At 40.1% G+C, this 21,494-nt stretch overlaps 1 protein-coding gene across 1 annotated transcript in view; it reads left to right on the top strand.

Annotated features, from left to right (window-relative positions):
- The window catches only part of LOC124145672 (unconventional myosin-VIIa-like), a 103,232-nt gene that overhangs the window by 51,540 nt on the left and 30,198 nt on the right, over positions 1 to 21,494 (top strand). Inside the window, exons 16-26 of the mRNA XM_046515543.2 lie at positions 819 to 925; positions 2,038 to 2,195; positions 3,409 to 3,634; positions 4,998 to 5,792; positions 7,561 to 7,674; positions 9,276 to 9,500; positions 13,180 to 13,311; positions 14,279 to 14,437; positions 15,526 to 15,596; positions 16,927 to 17,116; positions 18,031 to 18,128. Of these exons, the coding sequence (XP_046371499.2) occupies positions 819 to 925; positions 2,038 to 2,195; positions 3,409 to 3,634; positions 4,998 to 5,792; positions 7,561 to 7,674; positions 9,276 to 9,500; positions 13,180 to 13,311; positions 14,279 to 14,437; positions 15,526 to 15,596; positions 16,927 to 17,116; positions 18,031 to 18,128 (2,275 nt within the window). The remainder of the gene's footprint in view (positions 1 to 818; positions 926 to 2,037; positions 2,196 to 3,408; positions 3,635 to 4,997; positions 5,793 to 7,560; positions 7,675 to 9,275; positions 9,501 to 13,179; positions 13,312 to 14,278; positions 14,438 to 15,525; positions 15,597 to 16,926; positions 17,117 to 18,030; positions 18,129 to 21,494) is intronic.

Raw genomic sequence — 21,494 nt, 5'->3', positions numbered from 1 at the left:
AGATTGTCGAGGCATTGACAATATTTCAGATGCTCCGTCATGGATGGAGAAAAAATTAAGTTGAGAGCGACATTGTTGCTTTGAGCTGCGAAACCAAAAAATGTGTTCATGCCAAAGTAGTTACAAGAGAGGATGATCCCTGTAGCCAGCGACATGAATAAATTTGATGAAAGTAATGTTGAAATCCATGTTCACACACATGACAGAATTACTAGTGAGAACAAATATTTATCTGACCATCTTTTCGAAGTATGTAAGGCTGTCCATATTTTTATCTGAGTTCCCCATCTCCATTCTGAAGAGATATATAAAGTTTTCATATTTCAGTTTGTCCTGTCACTTTGGTAAATTGTTCACTGCTCCTATTCATCACGACAAACGTATTTCATTCTCGTCCAGAGAATACAAGTGCAGGACTAATTTGTGTGTGTTGGACTGGAATGAAAACATAAATTGTAGACATTCCACAGTAACATTTTTTTGAAGATGTGAAGACGACATGGCAGGTAGATTTTGAACCCAAAGACCTACGTGTTTGTTGAAAAGTCTTGGAATGGTTTGAGTTTTATTACCATTAAGACTTACATCCTTGTTGTCGAACGGCCCACGTGGGTTGGTGTTAACATGTCATGTCTTCTCATCACCGGTTTATGCATTAACCAATGACATTTGTGTTATCATGTCATATTGACCAGTCAGATCACTCGTATAAGCTCTGCCCATGAAGAGTGTTTTAGTTCCTACTGCAAATGCCGCTTTAAGCGTATGGGTTTAATGGTCTTACTATGTGGTATATGTTTTATCCCTTTATGTTACAGCGTTTTTGGAGAAAAAACATGCTGTGTTGATTCTGCAATTCAACTTTCGATGCTTTCGAAGCCGACTGGCGTTTTTGAGGAAAAGGAAAGCTGCTGTCACCATTCAGGTATCCAGTATGCTGCTGTTATATATCATTGCTTTGAAATTGCCATCTCCATGTATTTTGCATGTGTAACAATCATGGTAAATCTGAACTATGTTGTACCATATTTAGCCAATCAAAGAAGCTTATTTGCAGAGAACATAAACCATAAACCGTATGCAATGACCTTTTGCCAAGATGATTGGCATGGAACAAATCCCTTAAAACATATAGGAGTTGCTTACCTTTTCACTATGAGGTGAGCCAGTGTCCACAATAGAACATTAATCATGGTCAATGGAAACCCATGAATAGGTCTTCAACAACACATACTTGCCGCAACAGGCAACTAAGCTTGTCGTAAGAGGCTACTAACAGGATCGGGTGGTCAGGTTTGCTGACTTGATTGCTGCATGTTGTATCCCAATAGCGTGGATCAAAGCTCATGATGTCAATCACTGGATTGTCTGGTCCCAACTTGATTATTTACAGACCGCCCTCACATAGCCTGTAATATTGCTGAATGCGGTGTTAACAACCAAGAAGTTCGAACAAATACTCTTTCAAATATTGTCCATATTGTAGGGATTCTAAATATTTGTAGCACCACCCAAGTTTGCAATTTTGAATGTGATTTGCCAAGAGTGATAGATACTGGTTTCCCAAGATTGATGTTGCTGAATTCGGCTGATACAAAATTATTAAGATGCCAGTGAGACCCCATGACCTCCCTAAGTAAACGTTGGAATAGTATCCACAGTGTTTGTGAAAGATGCTGGTTGTGAATAGTAAACACCACAAAGATATGACATGAAATTAATTTAATTATCAACAGTCATACATAAAGTATTCATGAAAACAAACATGCATGTTTTATTTCAATTATCATCTCAGGTCTTCTTGTGTAGCATTCATTTCATACAAGCCTTCCTTGACAGACAATACATAGAAAGTATTCAGCACAAACATTTCACTTTTTTGGTCATATGAATGTTGGACAAATTGGACTGATGACTAGTCAGTGAAATCGCAAGTTCTGCAAAGTGAATAGTCTACATGTTCCGTCAAGTTTAAATCCTCAGGGATATGAGGTTTCATATATGCTAATTTCTTGCTTTTGAATCTTTTTACCTCAGAGCTATATGCGTGGTGTTCTGGCAAGGCGTACAGCACACATGTTACGAGAAGAGAAAAGACTTGAGGAAAAGAAAAGACTTGAGGAAAAGAGAAGGCGTGAAGAAGAACAACAACTGCGAATGCAAGCAGAAGAGCACTCCATTCAGAAAACAATCAGGCAAGCATAAGTAATAAAGACGTCCATAAACTCTCTTCCAGCATTTCCTAGGTCCAGCACTGTGCCAGAGACAACAGCCATGCTGAGGAGATTCAGACTTGAAGGTCAAAAGAAGCGCTTCAGATTTCCCTCATGGGACGTAAGAGTAGTCCCACAGGTTTGGAATGACAGCCATATGAACTGATAGAGCAGATGGATTTACAGTCTTTAACCCAATCAACTTTTTAGTAGTGATAGACTTGGGTATGGCAGCTTGCTTGTTGGGAAAATCCAGACCTTGTATTTAACCCAGTGAAAATTTGACAGCCTGATGTCAAACACAAGCAACTGGGGAGATCGATCAAAGTTTCATGTTTTCGCCACTGTTATCAGTTCTGCCCAGTTCATGCACTACTTGTGGCAAGGTCTAGTTAGTATATAGAAGCAGTGGAAGAGGCTGTTCTGCTGGCGTATTGGAGCCAAACCGAGGTCACTAAGAACACAATGGCATTCTGGTGCAGGACAATCTGCAAACCAACATGCAAGATTGGAACCTGGCATGCACGATCAAGGGTCTATTCACTGTTCATTGGTAGACGTCATCAAGAGATGTTTTTAGCAAATGGACAGTACTTACTATTTTCTGAACTACATAACTGTGGAGCTGTAAATCGTCAGTGTGCCAGGTATTTGACTATCCTGTCTATGAAAAAGATGGCTTACACACCACAGATAAGAGCACTTACAAGTATCGTGATACGTATCAGATCGCACAGTTGGTGTATCGTCCCAGCCCTAATGAATAGTATAAATTCCTGTACATGTAAAGGGCCCTGATTGGGCTGCTGCTGCTTTTTTATCAAGAAATGCATACAATTGTCTAGTTAACTTTTTCTCAGGTACAGTAGACTGAAATAGTCTGAAACTCTTGGTCAATGTTTGTCCCTAATTAGATTCAGTTTTATAAAAGGCATCAAAACAAGTGTAAAAAAACATGCTGTATAACTAGTTTATAGCACTTGCATCAACAGTCAACGTGTTAATGACTTACAAACTTTCAATGTAATGAGAACAATCTCAGACAATGAAAAAGATTGTATGGCTGAATTTTATTCTGACAAAATGCAAAACTCCCTACTTTAAACTTTCAGCTAAATGGTTTCCTGTCATTGAAAACATTCAATATTTTTTAGTGCTAGTTCATAGATCTTATGAAGTCTTTGTTTTCTTGCAGGGAATCACAGGTGGAATTAGAGTCCTTGACAACATTGATTGAGTCAATGTGGACCCACCATCAGCCTGCAGTAACACCTCACAGTCTTGACCTTGACAGCATGTTTGAATTCCTGCAGGAGGAAAAGGCAGAGCGAAAAGCTGCTGTTGTTGTGGACAAGACGGAGGCGCTACATGAGATTAACGAGGAATTTGATGTCCTTGGTTCTCTCCTCATTGATGCTCAAGTATAGTTGTCTTTTTATTCTACAAATCAGTCTTGTCGTGAACTGGTACCTTTAGATGATTTGGGAGTTATATTTTTATATTTTTTAATGTTTTAATGCTGGCAAGTTGGTTGTTTACTGAAAATGTGGGTAGTGCTTGTTTCCAGAGACGGAGCCTATTCACAAAGCTGTCTTAGCGCTAAGATTGACGAAAAGGTGTCGTAGCGAAAAACATTTTAGCTAAGTCTATTCTTGAAGGTGTCTTAACGTAAAGTTATCTCAAGTTTATGAGAAAAATTAAGACAGGGTCGGACCTGTCGTAGGAGCTTACGACAATTCGACAATATGGATCTGCTGTATTATTTATACTTACAAAACTGTGTGTTTTCCGCTTCCACGAACAACAGCGAGTTGATAACAGATGATAAACAATCATTCCACGCAAAATTTTACGCGAATCAGCATACCTTTTTCGTTTATTTCAGCTAAAAAAAAATAGAAGCGTGTTTGTATGCTTTCACAATGACGGTAACCTTTTCTCTGCGTTAAGATCTGACACTTCCAGAGGTCATGTCAGGTGGACTTGAGCAAACTTCAACCACCAATCTCATTGAAATATGTGTAGGTTCTTAAACCAGTCCGATATCACCATTCTAAAATGATTCAGGTTAATTTCTTTAACACCTCAATTTGGTAATTATAAGCCAAGCAAACAGAAATGACAACAGAACAGAAATATACCCTCACTAGTACATGGTGTAGATGCTCAGAAACGACAGGATGTATGAAATATCCACAACAATGATATTGTGACTTCATTTTTTTTGGCAGTTGGAATTCTTCGATTATATTCATTTTGAGATACAGGAATCAGATATACTTGTTTGAATGCTCTGCTTACTCATACTGAGAATTTAGAATCCTCGGCACTGATTGACTCATTAAAATGTTCCCCTGGCATGTCCTCATGTTGTCCTCAGATCCACGCGCAGAAAAGTTTACCAGGAGTACTAGATTTTATTGATATAAACATTTGCCTCTCTTTGATTATACCTTGTGAGCGACAGTGCCATAGTACTATTTTGAAGTGGTTGTATGACGGCACAAGCCTCACAGATTATTCTGTGTTTTGAATGAAATAGTCATAATGTAATATACCTAACATTCATCCACTGTTGTACATTGGAAGGCAGTGTTAAAATGAACTTGTTTCATAATTTCCATTGTTCCTTATTTCATATAGAAAATTTATGCTGACAGCAACATCTTTAAATAAATGTAAGTCACTTTCAAAGGGTATTATCTTTGCATGACCAGCATTACTAGGATTATCTGTCTTATAACCATGAATAATATTTTACTTTAATCTTCTTCTTTTTTTAAGGAATCGGCAGAGAAGTTATTGCATGACCATGAAATCCAACAAGCACTGGCTGAGGTGGATAAATCTATTGCTGAATTTGATGACAGCAGATCACCGCGTGAGAAAAAGGAACATGTGTTCGCAGATGACAGAAATGAACTATCATCTTTGCCACCTCCACCACCTGCTCTACCATCCACAAATGATGAAATGGTGTCTTCAATATGTATGCCTCCACCACCAACTATACCACCGCCCCCACCTCCACCTTTAGATCAAATTTCTGAAGATGTCAGACTACCAGATCCACCATCTTCTCCTGGAACAGATGAGCTGCTTCCCCCCAAAACAGAAGGAAATGAAAGTGTTTGGAAGACAGACATTGATGGGTCGAGTGTTTATCAAGAAATTGGTCATAGTGGTCAAATCTTTTCGTCAAATCCACCTCCTCCTCCACCACCACCACCACCTCGTAGGGGATCAACTTTGACGTCTCGGTCAGTTTCACCACCGCGTGACAAGGAAGAAATGACGTTGCCGTTTCAGATTGGTTTTAGTGAGTATGAACCTCATGGTAACGAAGTAACTGAACTTTCCCCTGAAACAGAGGAAAAACTTTCTAGACTTATGCAACAACATTCTGTAGACACGATTCGCTCACAGACCCCTGATGCTTTCGACAAACACAGCTCCAGTGGAGAGGGTGACATCATTCATGATATTTTGGAGTACGCTGGAAGGTACTTCAATTCACACATCAAAGATAGCGGGGGAACACTTATAAAAAGTTTGAAGAAACGAAGACAGTCTGATGCAGTAAGTATGTTATATGCTCAGAGTACATTTATCCCACTTGACATTGGTTGTGGCCTGTTTGTCTGGCATCTGTTGTACATTGTACCTTGTAAACATCTTCTCTAAATCCACTCTGTTGATAAAACGGAAACTTGGCATGTTCCCACCAATGATGACACTTATATTTGTTCAAGAGGTCCATGTCCAATTTTCCATCATGTGTGAGAATAATATATCTGACAAACTTCCCCTCGTTCTGTTTGCTTTATGAGGAAACATGTTCAGACATGTTCCGTGGCCATGATAACAGTTCTGTGATTTACTACATTATGTTTAAGAAATAAACGATGAGTGAGAGTTGTTTATCATAGAATAAAACGCTGCAGGGGGTATTTCCTGCATATTCTCACAATCCTCGCGTTGATTTCCTGTACCTTTTTCTCCCAATCCTGACTGTCATATCTCTCCCACTTCTGGATACGATCGTTCTGCTTTGCCCAGCTACATCTATGGGGAAAAACTCACTGGACACTCCCCTCTTAAAAAAAACGTCGTCAAATATACATCATCAAGTTGCGAGCGCATGTTTGAATCTTCAGAAATGACGTCATGATAGATCAATGTTTTTTCGTGAAATAAAACACGCTGTTCTTCATTGTTCTTTGCGAGTTATCCCGTAGCTATTTTATGTTTGCAGATACTACACAGATAGTAATCAATGTATTGTTTCATTGAATTGTTGCAGCTTTGACATAAATTTCCAGGTGATCATGGTAGTGTCTGTACACATCATTTGAGAGTGAAGCATTCCTGTGATCATATTTATTCTGAACAACACCAAACCTATTTGGAAAGCAAATAATTATCTAGAATGCATGTAAGCATTACTGAAGAAGTATTTTCAAAAATATATTTTTGAGTTTTCAAATCAAGGCCCATATCTGTTTTCAATTAATCATTTCAAGAATTAAAATGAAACCAGGCTAGAATGAATAAATAAGAAGTGTTACTGGATTCAAAATCATTGTGCATGTACAAGGTTTCATTGTTTTGTATTTTGAAATACATGTATGTAATATTTTGGTTATTTTCGATACTTACTTTGGAAAAAATTTAGTCGCAGCGTAAAAACTAGAAACATGTTACGCATCATACAATATATGATTTCAGCTATATGACAGGGGCTTTTCAATTGGACAGGATTAATAATGTACAATTTTTAAATACATAAGAAAAAGTCAAATACCACAAGACATAATAAAGATGGAGATGAGGTGGTCCTGGTGCGGAATCCATTGTTTTCAGGTCACTGAGACATCCTTGAAATTGCTGACTGCTTCATAAAACATGCTTCATAACATATGGCATAGCATAGAAGTTCATGATTGGCTGCCAAGGAGGGCACGGGTGGCCCAGTTGTCTAAGGCGCCGCAATGCGCTGTGCAGAGTTACGTGCCTTGGGCACGCCAGAAACCTATGATTGTGGGTTCGAACCCCGGTTCGCCCTGATTGTGTTTCTAGGTTGTGGGTTTCACCGAAGTGGTAAACGTCCAAGACCTGGCTTTCCTCCCACATTAAGCTGACACACCATGATATAACTGAAATAATGCTAAAAGCGGTGTTAAACCCAACCAACTCACTCACTCACCCACTCTGGCTGCCAAGAGGATTAGCTGTCAGAGGGATGACCTGGCTTGGGATCAATTGTGAAATGTTGATCAATCTGGAATACATGTCAATCAAAATTTGTTCTTTTTATCTTAACTTCGAATGTACTTCTATATTCTAGGATCGTCTGACAAAAGGGGAAATGCTTACATTCTGCAAGTCAGGTCTCATTCCAACTTCACTTGTTCATTTACACGACTGTGAAAACATCACTATGGCTTGCAATGTGTTCAAGGTATGTATATGAATAAATTAGTGTGATAAGTTGGATATTTAAACTGAATCACCTGGTTAAAGGCAAACCAACTATAAATCCTACAAATCCAAAACCCTGAATACATCAGTGCAAGAAGTCCTGTATTTCTGTCAACTATCCTTAACCATTTCAGATACTAATAGTATTTTACTTCCTAAGCCTTTCCAGTGTGTGCTAACTATCAACATGAAAATTAATAGCGCATAGCCCCGAAGTTGGTTGTTTTCACCCAGTAATAGAGTATGGAACTTCTGAAGAAGAACGACTGGTGACTGTGGGAGAGTCCCTTTAAATCACCCGTTAAGTGAATTGCATCGGATATTGGCTCCGTCTGATTTCAATGCCACGTGAGAGGTATCCTTTGCAATGCTATGATATGCTCAAACAAACCTGCAATAGAACGTACTCAAATTGGGCTACACATATTAGAAATCTGCTTTTATGGATTTGGCGAGGTATGGATTGCTCAAGATGTTGGTTGACTTTGAAAAGTGATATGAAAAAAGAAGAATATATATATGACATAGAAGTAGTGGGTACGGGTATAATGCATTAGGCATTCAGAAACTTAGGAAAGGTTTATGTACTGTACTAAATAGGGACATGCTTCGTATTGAATTCTCTGTTTTAGAAGATGAACATGTACTCTGGCACTGTCCCCTATATTATGATATGTGCTCTGCATGTTATTCTTCAAACATTTAATTTTTTTCTGCAAATTATATATTTGTATTCCTATGACCTTGATTTGGCCTTTGCACTTTTTATAACCATTACTCAATCATATTTTTTTCAAAATTAAATGTAAATTTGGTCTGTTGCAATATTTTACATTTTGACCTAAATTTGACCTTACACTGTAAACATCATCTCTTTTGAGTGAGTATTGTTTTACGCGGCTTTAGCAATATTCTAGCAATATCACGTCAGGGGACACCAGAAATGATCTTCACACATTGTACCCATGTGGGGAATCGAACAATACCCTGGTCTTCAGCGTGACGAGCGAACGCTTTACCCACTAGGGTAACCCACTGCCCCTAATCTCTTTCGAAGCAACTTAAGTAGTAAAACTAAACCTTAATGTTCTTGTTCCCCCCGATGCTAACAGCTTAATTTGTTGAAGAGAACATTGTCTTTACCAGTATCTTTGCTATTTAGAAATGTTTCTTATGATTTGTACTTTCGAATTTGTGGGGGCCGACAGGATTTGTCTTTTTCTAAGGACTCTTTGTTTCAATTCAGGGGCATTTTAAAATTTCATTCAATATAAAAATGTAAATATTAGACATTAAAGCCTCTTGTTTATTGGTTCTGTTATCAAAGAAATGCAAGGACCTCTGCAAGGCAAATACATTACTAAATGTTTAACTGTAATTACATATCCAGGTGAGCTACAGTGTATTACTATTTCATGTCATGGAATCTATCACACATCTTTCCTAAAAAGTTTGTTTTGCTGGTTAGATTGTCTGCAAGATACTGATGTTTTGGACCCTCAACCATCTGTTAACTGTGAATGTGATATCCCACCATGATAGGTTCAAAGGCTTACATTTGTTGTTTTTTTCTCTTTTCAGGAATTGACGAAGGTTATGCGAGATGAAATGACGGATGACGCTTCAATGCAAATTATGCAGACGATAGTGAAAATGGGAATAGAACGCATTGCACTACGTGATGAAATATTCTGCCAGTTGATAAAACAAACCAATGGCAACCCTGAGGCTGACAGCTTGGTTATTGCATGGATCATCTTTTGCCTGTGTACAGCTGCATTTTCACCAAGTAAAAACTTGCACAAGGTATGACATTATCGCTTAAATTTCATATTCTCCACTGCTATAGAACAGAAGAGATATTGTTTTAGTGTTGATGCAGTTTCTTCAAATTTTATCTATTGGCAGTCTCTTGCATGGAGGGCTGCTTAATGTATTTGAGCTCTGCCACCACCACCAAATTTGATTTTTTTTTCAAACCTAACAGATCTCATACCTGGCAGGGGTGGCCCAGTTGTCTCAGATGCTGCAATTCGCTGTGCAGAGTTGCATCCCTTGGGCACTCAAGAAACCCATTATTCTTGTATTTTGGCTGCAATCACACAACAAATAATCTTTAAATTTTTCCACAGAAGTCCTCTTCATTGTCAGCTGAACTACACATAACCAGTTGTCACTGCATTAGTACCACCACTCTTTAGCTTTCTAAAGCGGGAAAATCCTCACTTCTTTCCTCTGTGTGTTAGAGACATCAGCTTTTCACGGTTTCTCCAGCAGCTTGGTAGCAGATTTGTAGCCGAGGATTTTCGTGTTACATCGTCACTGTGTTGCTTGATACTAATGTGAGGATAAGTTGTGTTGGTGTGAGTCAGTCATGGCATCCTTGATCTCTCCCCCAGCTTGAAAATCAGTGGAAGATTCATCCTGCTTTCTAGAAATGCAGAGATGCCATCTGGACTGAAGAGACTCAATGCCAGCTGTGCTCCTCCTATCAAAGTCAGCCTTTAACCATTTATTGGATTCTATCAAGAATTCTAGGAGAAAGGAGGCGACCAAGAAGATTGCGAACATCATCTCATCTCCATCAACTGCTGCTCCTGCTGAAACGTCTACATCCCCAACCCTTTACAACTCCTGCTTTCTCCTTCAACCTGTTAGAACAGATGTTCATGAAGCAGAAAACGGTGATGGAATCTCTATTGGATTCTTGCCTGGCCGTCATAGCCACCAAGATGGATGGTCTCCACACGGCAGTCAATACTATTATAAGGATAAGCAGCCTCCCAGCTGATGACCGCTTGCTTCCCACATGGACCACACAGACACATGCCATCAATTTATAAAGGGTCTTCCTGTTCACCATGGACGCTTCAAAGGCCTAGACAGCGACTGTTATGAGGTCATCCCGGTCACCACAAGGACCCCACACAGGTACATCCAGCCACAAGCCTATCTGTTGCCAACCTGTTGCTAGGCTGTCTCCCCTTACCAGCAACCCTGATGCTAGGCTGTCTCCCCTTACCAGCAACCCTGATGCTAGGCTGTCTCCCCTTACCAGCAACCCTGTTGCTAGGCTGTCTCCCCTTACCTTACCAGCAACCCTGTCGCTAGGCTGTCTCCCCTTACCTTGCTAGCAAACCTGATGCTAGGCTGTCTCCCCTTACCTTGCCAGCAACCCTGTTGCTAGGCTGTCTCCCCTTACCTTACCAGCAACCCTGATGCTAGGCTGTCTCCCCTTACCTTACCAGCAACCCAGATGCTAGGCTGTCTCCCCTTACCTTACCAGCAACCCTGTTGCTAGGCTGTCTCCCCTTACCTTACCAGCAACCCTGTTGCTAGGCTGTCTCCCCTTACCTTACCAGCAACCCTGTCGCTAGGCTGTCTCCCCTTACCTTACCAGCAACCCTGTCGCTAGGCTGTCTCCCCTTACCTTGCTAGCAAACCTGATGCTAGGCTGTCTCCCCTTACCTTGCCAGCAACCCTGTTGCTAGGCTGTCTCCCCTTACCTTACCAGCAACCCTGATGCTAGGCTGTCTCCCCTTACCTTACCAGCAACCCTGATGCTAGGCTGTCTCCCCTTACCTTACCAGCAACCCTGATGCTAGGCTGTCTCCCCTTACCAGCAACCCTGTTGCTAGGCTGTCTCCCCTTACCTTGCTAGCAACCCTGTTGCTAGGCTGTCTCACCTTACCAGCAACCCTGTTGCTAGGCTGTCTCCCCTTACCTTACCAGCAACCCTGATGCTAGGCTGTCTCCCCTTACCAGCAACCCTGTTGCTAGGCTGTCTCCCCTTACCTTGCTAGCAACCCTGTTGCTAGGCTGTCTCACCTTACCAGCAACCCTGTTGCTAGGCTGTCTCCCCTTACCAGCAACCCTGTTGATGGACTGTCTCCCCTTACCAGCAACCCTGTTGCTAGGCTGTCTTCCAGGGTTGCTAGGCTGTCTTCCCTTACCAGCAACCTTGTTGCTAGGCTGTCTCCCCTTACCAGCAACCCTGTTGATGGGCTGTCTCCCCTTACCAGCAACCCTGTTGCTAGGCTGTCTTCCCTTACCAGCAACCCTGTTGCTAGGCTGTCTTCCTTACCAGCAACCCTGTTGATGGGCTGTCTCCCCTTACCAGCAACCCTGTTGATGGACTGTCTCCCCTTATCAGCAACCCTGTTGCTAGGCTGTGTCCCCTTATCAGCAACCCTGTTGTTAGGCTGTGTCCCCTTACCAGCAACCCTGTTACTAGGCTGTCTCCCCTTACCAGCAACCCTGTTGCTAGGTTGACGTCACTTGGCATTGTTTCGCTGATGGATCTTGCGACAATACTCTTCATATCACATCATAGAATATTGAGACTTGATTGTAAGCTTTGTGGCATTGAGACCCTGTTCCACAAGGCAATTGTTGCACAACGACAGTCGGAAGTCCATGTTATTGTATGGGAGTATATGGCTCTACGATAGCTTTGTGGAATGGACCCCTGAATTCTAAAGGTTGGCCGTGTTTGAAGTATTATTCTGTTAAACTCCATTGCACTATGCCATGGTTCGTGTAGATGTCTGCCTATGTACACACGACAGTGAAATTTAAAAAAAAAAAGAATTTATAAATGGCAAGTAATAAATAAAAAGGTAAACCCATTTCCGTGTAATAACATTTTATAAACTTGTGAATAGTTCTGGTATCTGACGGTGAAAGCGAGACCTATTGACTTATAAGATTGGTATTTCATGGGAGCATGTTAAGTATTCTATATGTATCCTGGCTGCACAGGTACAGGGTTCAGGGGCAGGTACTATTAGTATCTTAATTGCTTATGTATAGTTTACAGTGAAAAGGATTTTTGTTGAAAACCTGAAGACTTGAAAGTGTGATGACAGCCAAAATACAAGAACTATGACACTGATGTAAACAGAAGTTGTATTCTTTGAATTATTAACAGTAATAACTATTGTTTGATATTTATGCAGAACTTGTTTGCATGGCTATGCTGACAGCAAGTTTGTTCAGTTCAGATGCTTTGACGACAGTCAATTTTTGTGTGTTCCTGTTTATCCTTGTCTTATGACTACCTCCGTGGTCTAGTGGTAGAGCATCTGCCTGGAGAGGTGAAGGTCCAGGGTCTGATCCCCAGCCGCATCATACCAAAAGACGTTAAAAGATGGTACTTGTTGTTACCCTGCCTGGCGCTCCGCATTAATGGCATAAAACTAGGACTGGTCGGCTCGGAGTCAGTATACTGTGTCTGAGTGGGGTATTCCATGTTCAACTGCAGCATGGTATCTCAGTGAGCTAGCATTATAAATCGGCATCAGTCCGGACAAGTACAAGCAGCCACACACACAGACACGTGCATGCACGTCACTATATAAGTGCAATAATCTTGGACACGATGGTAAACCCCATTTCACCTCACCTCACCTCGCCTAAAGTGTAATGTTGTGAATATTCCTGAAGTTTTCAGGTGAGCTACAAGGCCATGTGGATTGTTTTTCAGTACCTGCTCTCCTACGTGAAGATGAATTGCTCAGATGCTCTTGTTGGCAAGTATGCCCTGATGTGTCACAAACATTTGACAGTCCCCCGTGTGTCCTCACGAAAATTGCCGCCATCAGCAATTGAAATTATGGTAAGTAATGTTGCAGCCGCATGTAAATGGGTAGGGCTTTTCTTATCTCAACGTTCACTGGCCACTTCATATATATTGGCCATTGTGAAATTATTAAAGGCTGTCCAGACAGAAGTTTGTGGGTTTTTTGACTTACTGACATTTGCCATTGACTTGTTACATTTCTTGGGTCCAAGTCATTGACCTAGATACAGCCTTTTGTGTCAAAATCACTGTTTAGTGTCTAGAAGTGCTAGTCATCACTGAGGAATTTACCTAGACCTGCTTAGGGGCTGAAGTATTCAGCAAATGTCCCAGAATTGGAATTAAGCTTTTCCCAATCGACGCTGTTATGGTTGCAACTGATGTTATGGCTTTAACGAGGTGAGTAGTATTTTCATCGACAACAGGACCAATATGGGGGAAAAGGCTTTTTGCTTTGTTTAAAATTATTGCAATGAATGCAATTCCAAAGGCATGTTCAACATTATCTTCCATATTATTTACTACTATATGAACAAACACAGTTCTTATGTGCCCCGTGACTTGGCATAGTGATATCACTGTTTTCTTGTTTCTTTTTGTTTCAGGTGAGCTAAAAAGCCATTAGGCTCTACTTTCTGTTGCTATCTTAAAGTTTGATCATGTTTTGATCTTTGTGTTTATAACATGCCCATAAGTTCTCTCAATACGTATTTGTGGCTTTGTAAACAACTCCTCCTCTAAAATTGCCAGAATGAGGAAGCAAACTTATGTGTTTGTGTTTTGCTCAAATGTATAGCATTTGGTGTTAGTTTTTAGTTCTCAGTATCTGGGTAGAAAATATTTGAATAGCAGTGCTGACAACAACTTTTGTTAGTGGCCATCTTTGTTTTCATTCAGTTGAGCTACAGTGCCGTATTTCACATTGTTGCAAATATCAGAACCTCTTTCAGATGAGCTAAAGAACTCTGGGCACTGTTTTAGAAATGTTTTTGTTTGTTTCCAGAGTGTAAGAGCATTGAGCCCAATTATTTGTAAGGTGTATTTCATGGATGGGAAGACAAAAGCTGTAACAGTTCTACCTTGTGACACAAGTACGGAGTTGTTGGAAAGGCTAGCAGAAAAGATCGGACTTGGAAGTGTGGAAGGATGGTCAATTTATGAGGTAACTGACTGAATATATTCATCTAGTTATCAATTACCATATGAAAACATTCGTCTTTGTATTCCCATCTGTACCGTATTTCTCTCATTTCATATCCGAGTTAATGTCTTGCTACATTTATCTGTCATAACCTTGTACATAATTGATAAAATCTCAAGCTACAAGGCCAATGATGTCACGGCAGCCATGTTTAACAAGCATGAAATACTCATATCCCTCGACAATATGACATACCGTATTCGACGTAATAAGCGCCCACGGTGATATTTGCTGATATATTGGCTAGTGAACAATCCCAATTAGCACCCCTTCTGATTGTACACAAGACTTATTTATTCGCGTATAATACACACTCGTGTGTTATATGCACCCTTAATTATGGGCAATTAAATTCTGGAAAAATATATCTGTCGTACATAAACATTTCAGGTTGTCACTATAAACCACGAAATTTATCTTTCAACTCTGTTTTTTTCACCAACATAATAATCTAATAAGAGCCCCCTATTTCTAATTTTGAGAGCACCCTGGGCGCTTATTACGTCGAATATGGTATCCAGTTGTGTATACTGAAACCTCGCCTTAACAGTGAATACAGAAGTTGTTATCCATGAATTATCTGAACTTTGTCATCTGTCAACTTCTAAGTAATGCCTATCAAACAATTAATTCTTTGTTTTTTAAAAGAAATTGAATTAATTGATTAGTTTTGATGTACGTAGTGTTATGTTGTAAATTGGTAGTGCTACTAAGTAACTTAGATTGTTAGTGGCTGTACCCTTGAGGGGAGGTGAAGTAGCGTAAAACACTCTAAATATATTTGTTATTAATGTATACTTTTGTCTCATGATTTGGCTGAAATATTGCTGATGTGACGTAAAATTTTAACTCACTCACTTTCACAGAATTTATGGATAAATGATACATAATGAATTTTGGGATTTGATTTTGAATTTGTAGGAGATGTACTCTGCAGGTTGTCTTGAATGGGACGCCCTTCAAAGCTAGTTTAAACTGTGGACAAAATAGATTTAATATGATGAAGTAATATTGTTATGATGTACATGTATGTATGTCTTATATTGCAGGTTACTGGAGATATTGAAAGATTTGTAAGGAGATATGAATATGTGAGTGACATTCTGGCCCAGTGGGAACAGTACGTATGTTTTTGCATACCTTTCATTTTTAAAAAAACACACCATAACTGTAGGCAACACATACCATATATCGCTGTGTATAAGGCAAGTTTTATGTATCTAGAATTAGGGGGCTTTCAAGGGGGGTTGTCTTTTACACGGGGTTGAAGAGATTTGATGGGTTTTTTCCCCGAACACAAATACATTACTGCCAGCATGTAACACCAGAAATATACCATGTCAACAAATCCGTACTGAAGTATGCAAACTAATCATGTACTTACACTGTTGGGTTATAAAAAAGTGTTGTAAATCTGTTTACTTTCATTTTGGCGAAATCGTTTGTGAAGTGATCGGAAGATCGCATAACTCACCGTTATTTATAGCAACCATGGTCAGATTGCCACTATTGATGCCTTGAAATGAACTTGAGTGGATAGACAATGGACATATATATATCATAAATGCCATACATTGACTCGAAAGTCATATTTGTTGTAGTTTGACTATTATATGTCATATTATATGTCAACATAACGTTTTTGCTATCAAAGTTGTTATCCATAAATTGTGTCTACTTTGTCATGTGAGTTCTTTGTGAAACTTACTTCTTAGGTGTTAGAGCTAACAGAAGTGGTACGTCTAACATTACCTTTGTGCTAATGTAGTTTGTAGTTTCGACATACACTACATATTCTTCTGGGTTATACTCTACCCGTGAAGATCCGGGGTAGAATAGGTCTTCAGCAACCCATGCTGGTCGTAAAAGGCGACTATGCTTGTGATAAGGGGCGACTAACGGGATTAGGTTGTCAGGCTTGCTGACTTGGTTGATGTATGCCAGCGTATCCCAATTGGGTAGATTGATGCTCATGATGTCAATCACTGGATTGTCTGGTCCAGACTTGATTATTTACGGACCACCATAGCTGGAATATTGCTTAGTGCGGCGTTAAACAACAACAAAACAATAGGAAAGTACAGAAGACAACAAACACATTGAAAGAGTGATTAAGAGTGGGGTTTAACGTTGCTTTTAACAGTTATGTCAGGGTGTGTCCCCTTAATTTGGGTGGTATCTTAGACGACTGGGCCACCCATGCCCTCCTCATTTAAAGTATAGAAGGAATCAGTTGATGTAACTATATCATGTTTGACTCTCCCTGTGTCACTCAAAGGCTCTAGGACAAACCACAGGTTTGGATGGTATGATCAGATATTTGCCAGAGAAGTACTGAAGCTTATGATTGTTATGAACATCTAAGACAAGAGCAGGGGAAATCCTGCCTGTGTCTCCTTGTTTGTAGTTGATTATTTGCTGTCTTTTCAACTTTGATTTCATTTGTTTAGCTTGGACAGACTGTCAGCACAACCAAGCAAATATGAGACTGTAAACAAGAAGGGCCCAAAATTAGCCTTAGGAGGAAGTGATGCAAAGTTGGTGTTCAAGAAACGAGTGTACCGCCATGTTCATGACATTCCAAATGACCCAGTGGAATACCATCTCTTGTATGCTGAAGCTGTCAACAAAGTTGTGAAGGTAAGCATGCGGCAGTCTACACCAGGTTGCAGCTCATTAGGAAAGACTGGTGGATTCATTTGGGAATATCTCATCAACTTAGCCCCCGCCATGAGAGGGGGCCAGCATCTTGATAACCACATGGTGCTTGGGACCCGTGAAGATCCGGTGTAGAATAGGTCTTCACCAACCCATGCTTGCAGTGAAAGGCGACTTGGCTTGTCGTAAGGGATGACTAATAGGATCTATTGGTCAGCCTCGCTGACTTGGTTGATGCATGTCATCAATCCCAAATGCGTGGATCGATGCTCATGTGGTCAATCACTGGATTGTTTGGTCCAGACTCGATTATTTACAGACCGCCGTCATATAGCTGGAATATTGCTGAGTGCAGCGTTAAACAACAAAGACACACACACTTGCATGGTGCTTGGCTGTCTCTGGGCACTTGGACATCGTCGGTGATATATCATGAACATCTCCTTTGTAACCCAGGGAAGTGTTTTTTGTCACATTGACCAGTCATGTCAGTGGTCAAGGTCATCCTTGAGGTCAAAGTCTGAAGATGATTTTTTGACCGATGCTTCAAGGAGAATGACATGTACAAAGTTACCAACATGTAACTTCATTTGAAAACTGTTTAACATTTTCACTAAACTTGTTACTGAAATGCCATTTATCCTTGGTGAACAAACTGGAGAAATGTGCAATAAAACAAAACTAGACATGATTATTTACAATTTCAGTCGTATTGCCTGTAATGCTAGGCATTAATTTATATGCAGAGATTAAGATTATCATGTGTAATTGTCTTGTGAAGACGATCTCAGCCTTTGGTCACATGTCACTAAGATATGGGTATATGTACTCCCTTGTTGTCTGTGTTAAAACTGAGGTGTAAAATGAACTGATTTTTGTTGTTGGATGTTTTTCAGTTGGATGAATTCTCTGTGTCGGAGAAAGTTGCCTTGCAGTTGGCAGGTTTGCAGGCACAAGTGATTTGGGGAGAGTTTGAGGAGGACAAACCATTTAGGTAATTGTTTGGGTTTCTCATCGACAGAATTTATTGTCCAGATATATTCTAATTCATGTGCTCATTCTTTATTTTCTGATTCACCTGGCTGAAAGTCAAGTGAGTTCATGTCACGGCCTTGAGCTGCTCATCTGTCTGTAGATCAGGTGACCTGTCATAGCCTGCTTGTATGTTCATAGTTGGCTTTTTCTGTAAAGTCTTCTCATGACTTGCTGAACCACACAGTACTGTAAAACTAACATGTATCTCTCCCTTCATAAACAATGGTGTGGGGGGGGGGGGGGGGCCACGGGTGGCCCAGTCGTCTAAAGCGCCGTGATTCACTTTGCGTCTCTTGGGCACGCCAGAAACCTATGATTGTGGGTTCGAATCTCGGTTCGCCCCGATTATGTTTCTAGGTTTGTTAGCACAATACCTGTGCTCGTGGGTTTCACCGAAGTGGTAAACGTCTGAGACCTGCATCAGTTTGGGCTTTCCTCCCGCATTAAGCTGACACGCCGCGATATAACTGGAATACTGTTAAAAGCGGCGTTAAACCAAACTCACTCACTCACTCACTCACTCACTCACTCACTCACTCACTCACTCACTCACTCACTCACTCACTCACTCACTCACTCATAAACATAGCATGAAATCTAAAGAATGTGGTCTCAAAATTGTTATCCAACCCTCTTAGAAGTAAAAATTTCAGTTGCCTATGTGACTTAAATTCTATTATTGGCTATTGTTCGCCACTTGCAATGGCTACCTAAAAATATACATTACTGGTGACAACAAATATTTCTGATAAGAATACTGTTGATTTTGTAATATAGCATGTATACTTTCTGGGGTATTTTGTACCCTGTTGAAAATTGCATTTCCACCCAATTACCGTATATGACCGCGGATAAGCCGACCCCGTAGATAAGCCGAGGTGTTAATTTGACCATTGAAATACGAAAGAAAATGATATGACCCGCAGATAAGCCGAATCAGGAATTGAAAGACAAAAAACAGTGCGAAGTCGGACTGAAAGACATGTGCCGGTACTCGCAGAAATATAAGATGAAAAACGTTGTAATTATATTGAAAAAGTCATTATTATTTCTAATAAAGATTTAACAAACCAGTCATCCACTTTCATAATGTGGGAAGCCGTTTCTCGTGGGTTTTTTAAATCTCATAATGATCGTTATATGTTCCCATCAACAACCAAGCGCCATTTTGTGAATCGGTGTATATAGAATTATGAACCCGTGAGAAAATATATCAGCTGGAGCGAAGACTCGCAGTTTGAATTCAGCATCGTAAGCATGGCGTTTTCGTTTAAAACTCATGATGAAAATGTCAGTCAGTAAAAATATACCAACTTTTATAACCCCCTTTACACCACTATTGTATGTTAATCCAATTGAATTAAATAAACTATCATACTAGGAACACATTGAATGACCATCACTTACTCACAGGCTTTTCCAGTTAATTAAACTAATCTCTCGAAAACAAAGGAATTAAGCCCCTACTCCCAACACGATCGCTAAGCACCCACAACTTGAAAATGTTTGTGTAAACAACATGACAATACCAATCGGCCCGTTATTATCAATGCTCATTTCCTTGTGTACCGTGTTGCTTTAAACAACAGGAAGCAATCACAGTGGTCACCGTTTGTGACGTCACAGGAAACAGATGATCACATGCAAATTGCGAACGGAATAACTCGCCGATACAGTTGTTTATTTGCCGCTTTCAATAAAGGTAGACACTTGTTCACTTTCAATTTATGAACTTTGCAAAACGTACGTAATAGCTATTGGCGATTTTATCTGGGGATTATATATTATAGCTGTGAATTACATATATTGTTACATGTAAAGATTGTGGAGTTTACGAAGAACGATAAACTTTGAACATTCAATTGAAAACTTATTATCGGAAGTAGTAACATGCATAACATTTTTTTTAATAATGACAACATTGGTGTATAATAATAACTTTATTGATAATTTATAACAATAATGGCTCTAGTCGTGGCAACTTCCAAACTTTCGGGAAGTTGTTATCTATCGGACCGTCATTCAGGCGATGTTTCTGACAGATCACGATCTGAAAAATACTATCATGAAAATGTATCCCGTGGATAAGCCGACCCCTTTCTACAGAATCTTTTTTCTGGTCCTCAAAATTCCACTTATACGCGGTCATATACGGTAAACCATACAAAAATGCATTGTGGTACCAATTACCCAACCGTTCTCAATTGGAACTCATTTAACCACACTTACCATATGTGTCAATGAACATTTCGTCGGTTCAGTGCATTGATGCGAGGCAATTAGGTGCCTCACTTTGGCAGTGTGGGTTCGAATCCTGGATGGGACTCAAACACCAGAAAGTTCTAGAATCTGTTCTTTATTAAGAAAGTGTTTTACCAAATATAACATTTTTTATATTTGCCCACTTTCTGAAGGGCATTGTGAATTCATAGCTTTCGGACATGTCATCTGTATGAGAGCCACGCCAATAAGTAGGTCACTTCATCTAGACAAAGTCGGATTGATCCACAGCTTACTTCATGGTATGGTAAGTATGCAAGAGGAATTTCTGTCTATGCAAATCTGTACTTCATTCCAACTACTTTGGATGCAACGTCAACTCCTGTCGCAAGTACCATCTAAGGCTGTTTCATCTCATGCCAGAAGGATGGTGATGTCATAGTGGTGTAACGATATGGCGACACAGTATTGTATCGTGATATGAGGCCCATAATACAATACATCGATTTACATCTCCTTCATCACGACATTACAAGTTATACTGGCGTAAAACACATGAATCATAACAGGAACTGTTCAGCAACCCGCTTAGCAGAATCTCTAGTATTTCCTGGCTGGCTATGAAAAGTGTAACATTCACAGTGCCTTCTGGCCTTAAAGTCCTTTCACAGATATCAAGACTCATTTAGTCCGACCGCTAGATTATAGACGTCATCTCTCACGGTTACAAGCTACACTTCAAGACATCAACCTAGCCATCAAAGCCTCATTAGACGAGCAGGCCATAAGGAAATTCCTAGACACAGACACCAGTATGGCTATTACTCCCTTGTGTTCTTGGTTCTCAAGAAGAACTCTACCAAGATGAGTGATCATAGATCTCAAGGTCCTGTACAAGCACTTCTTGATACCTCCTAAAAAAAATTCCAGATGGAATCTGTCTTCAAATTACATTTGACACTACATCAAAGAGATTGGCTCTTCAGCATTGACCTTTCTGGGTGGGTATCTGCAGGTGCCGATTCATCCCCAGTCCCAGAAATATCTCCGATATGGCCACCGATCTGAGTTCCAGGTACTTGATTTCAGGATCTCAATCGCCCCA

Source organism: Haliotis rufescens, unplaced genomic scaffold, assembly GCF_023055435.1.
Source record: "Haliotis rufescens isolate VD_foot unplaced genomic scaffold, xgHalRufe1.0.p SCAF_3, whole genome shotgun sequence".
Taxonomy (NCBI): Eukaryota; Metazoa; Mollusca; class Gastropoda; order Lepetellida; family Haliotidae; genus Haliotis; species Haliotis rufescens.
The sequence above is the reverse complement of the archived record's forward strand: the minus strand, read 5'-3'. Positions and strand labels throughout refer to the sequence as shown.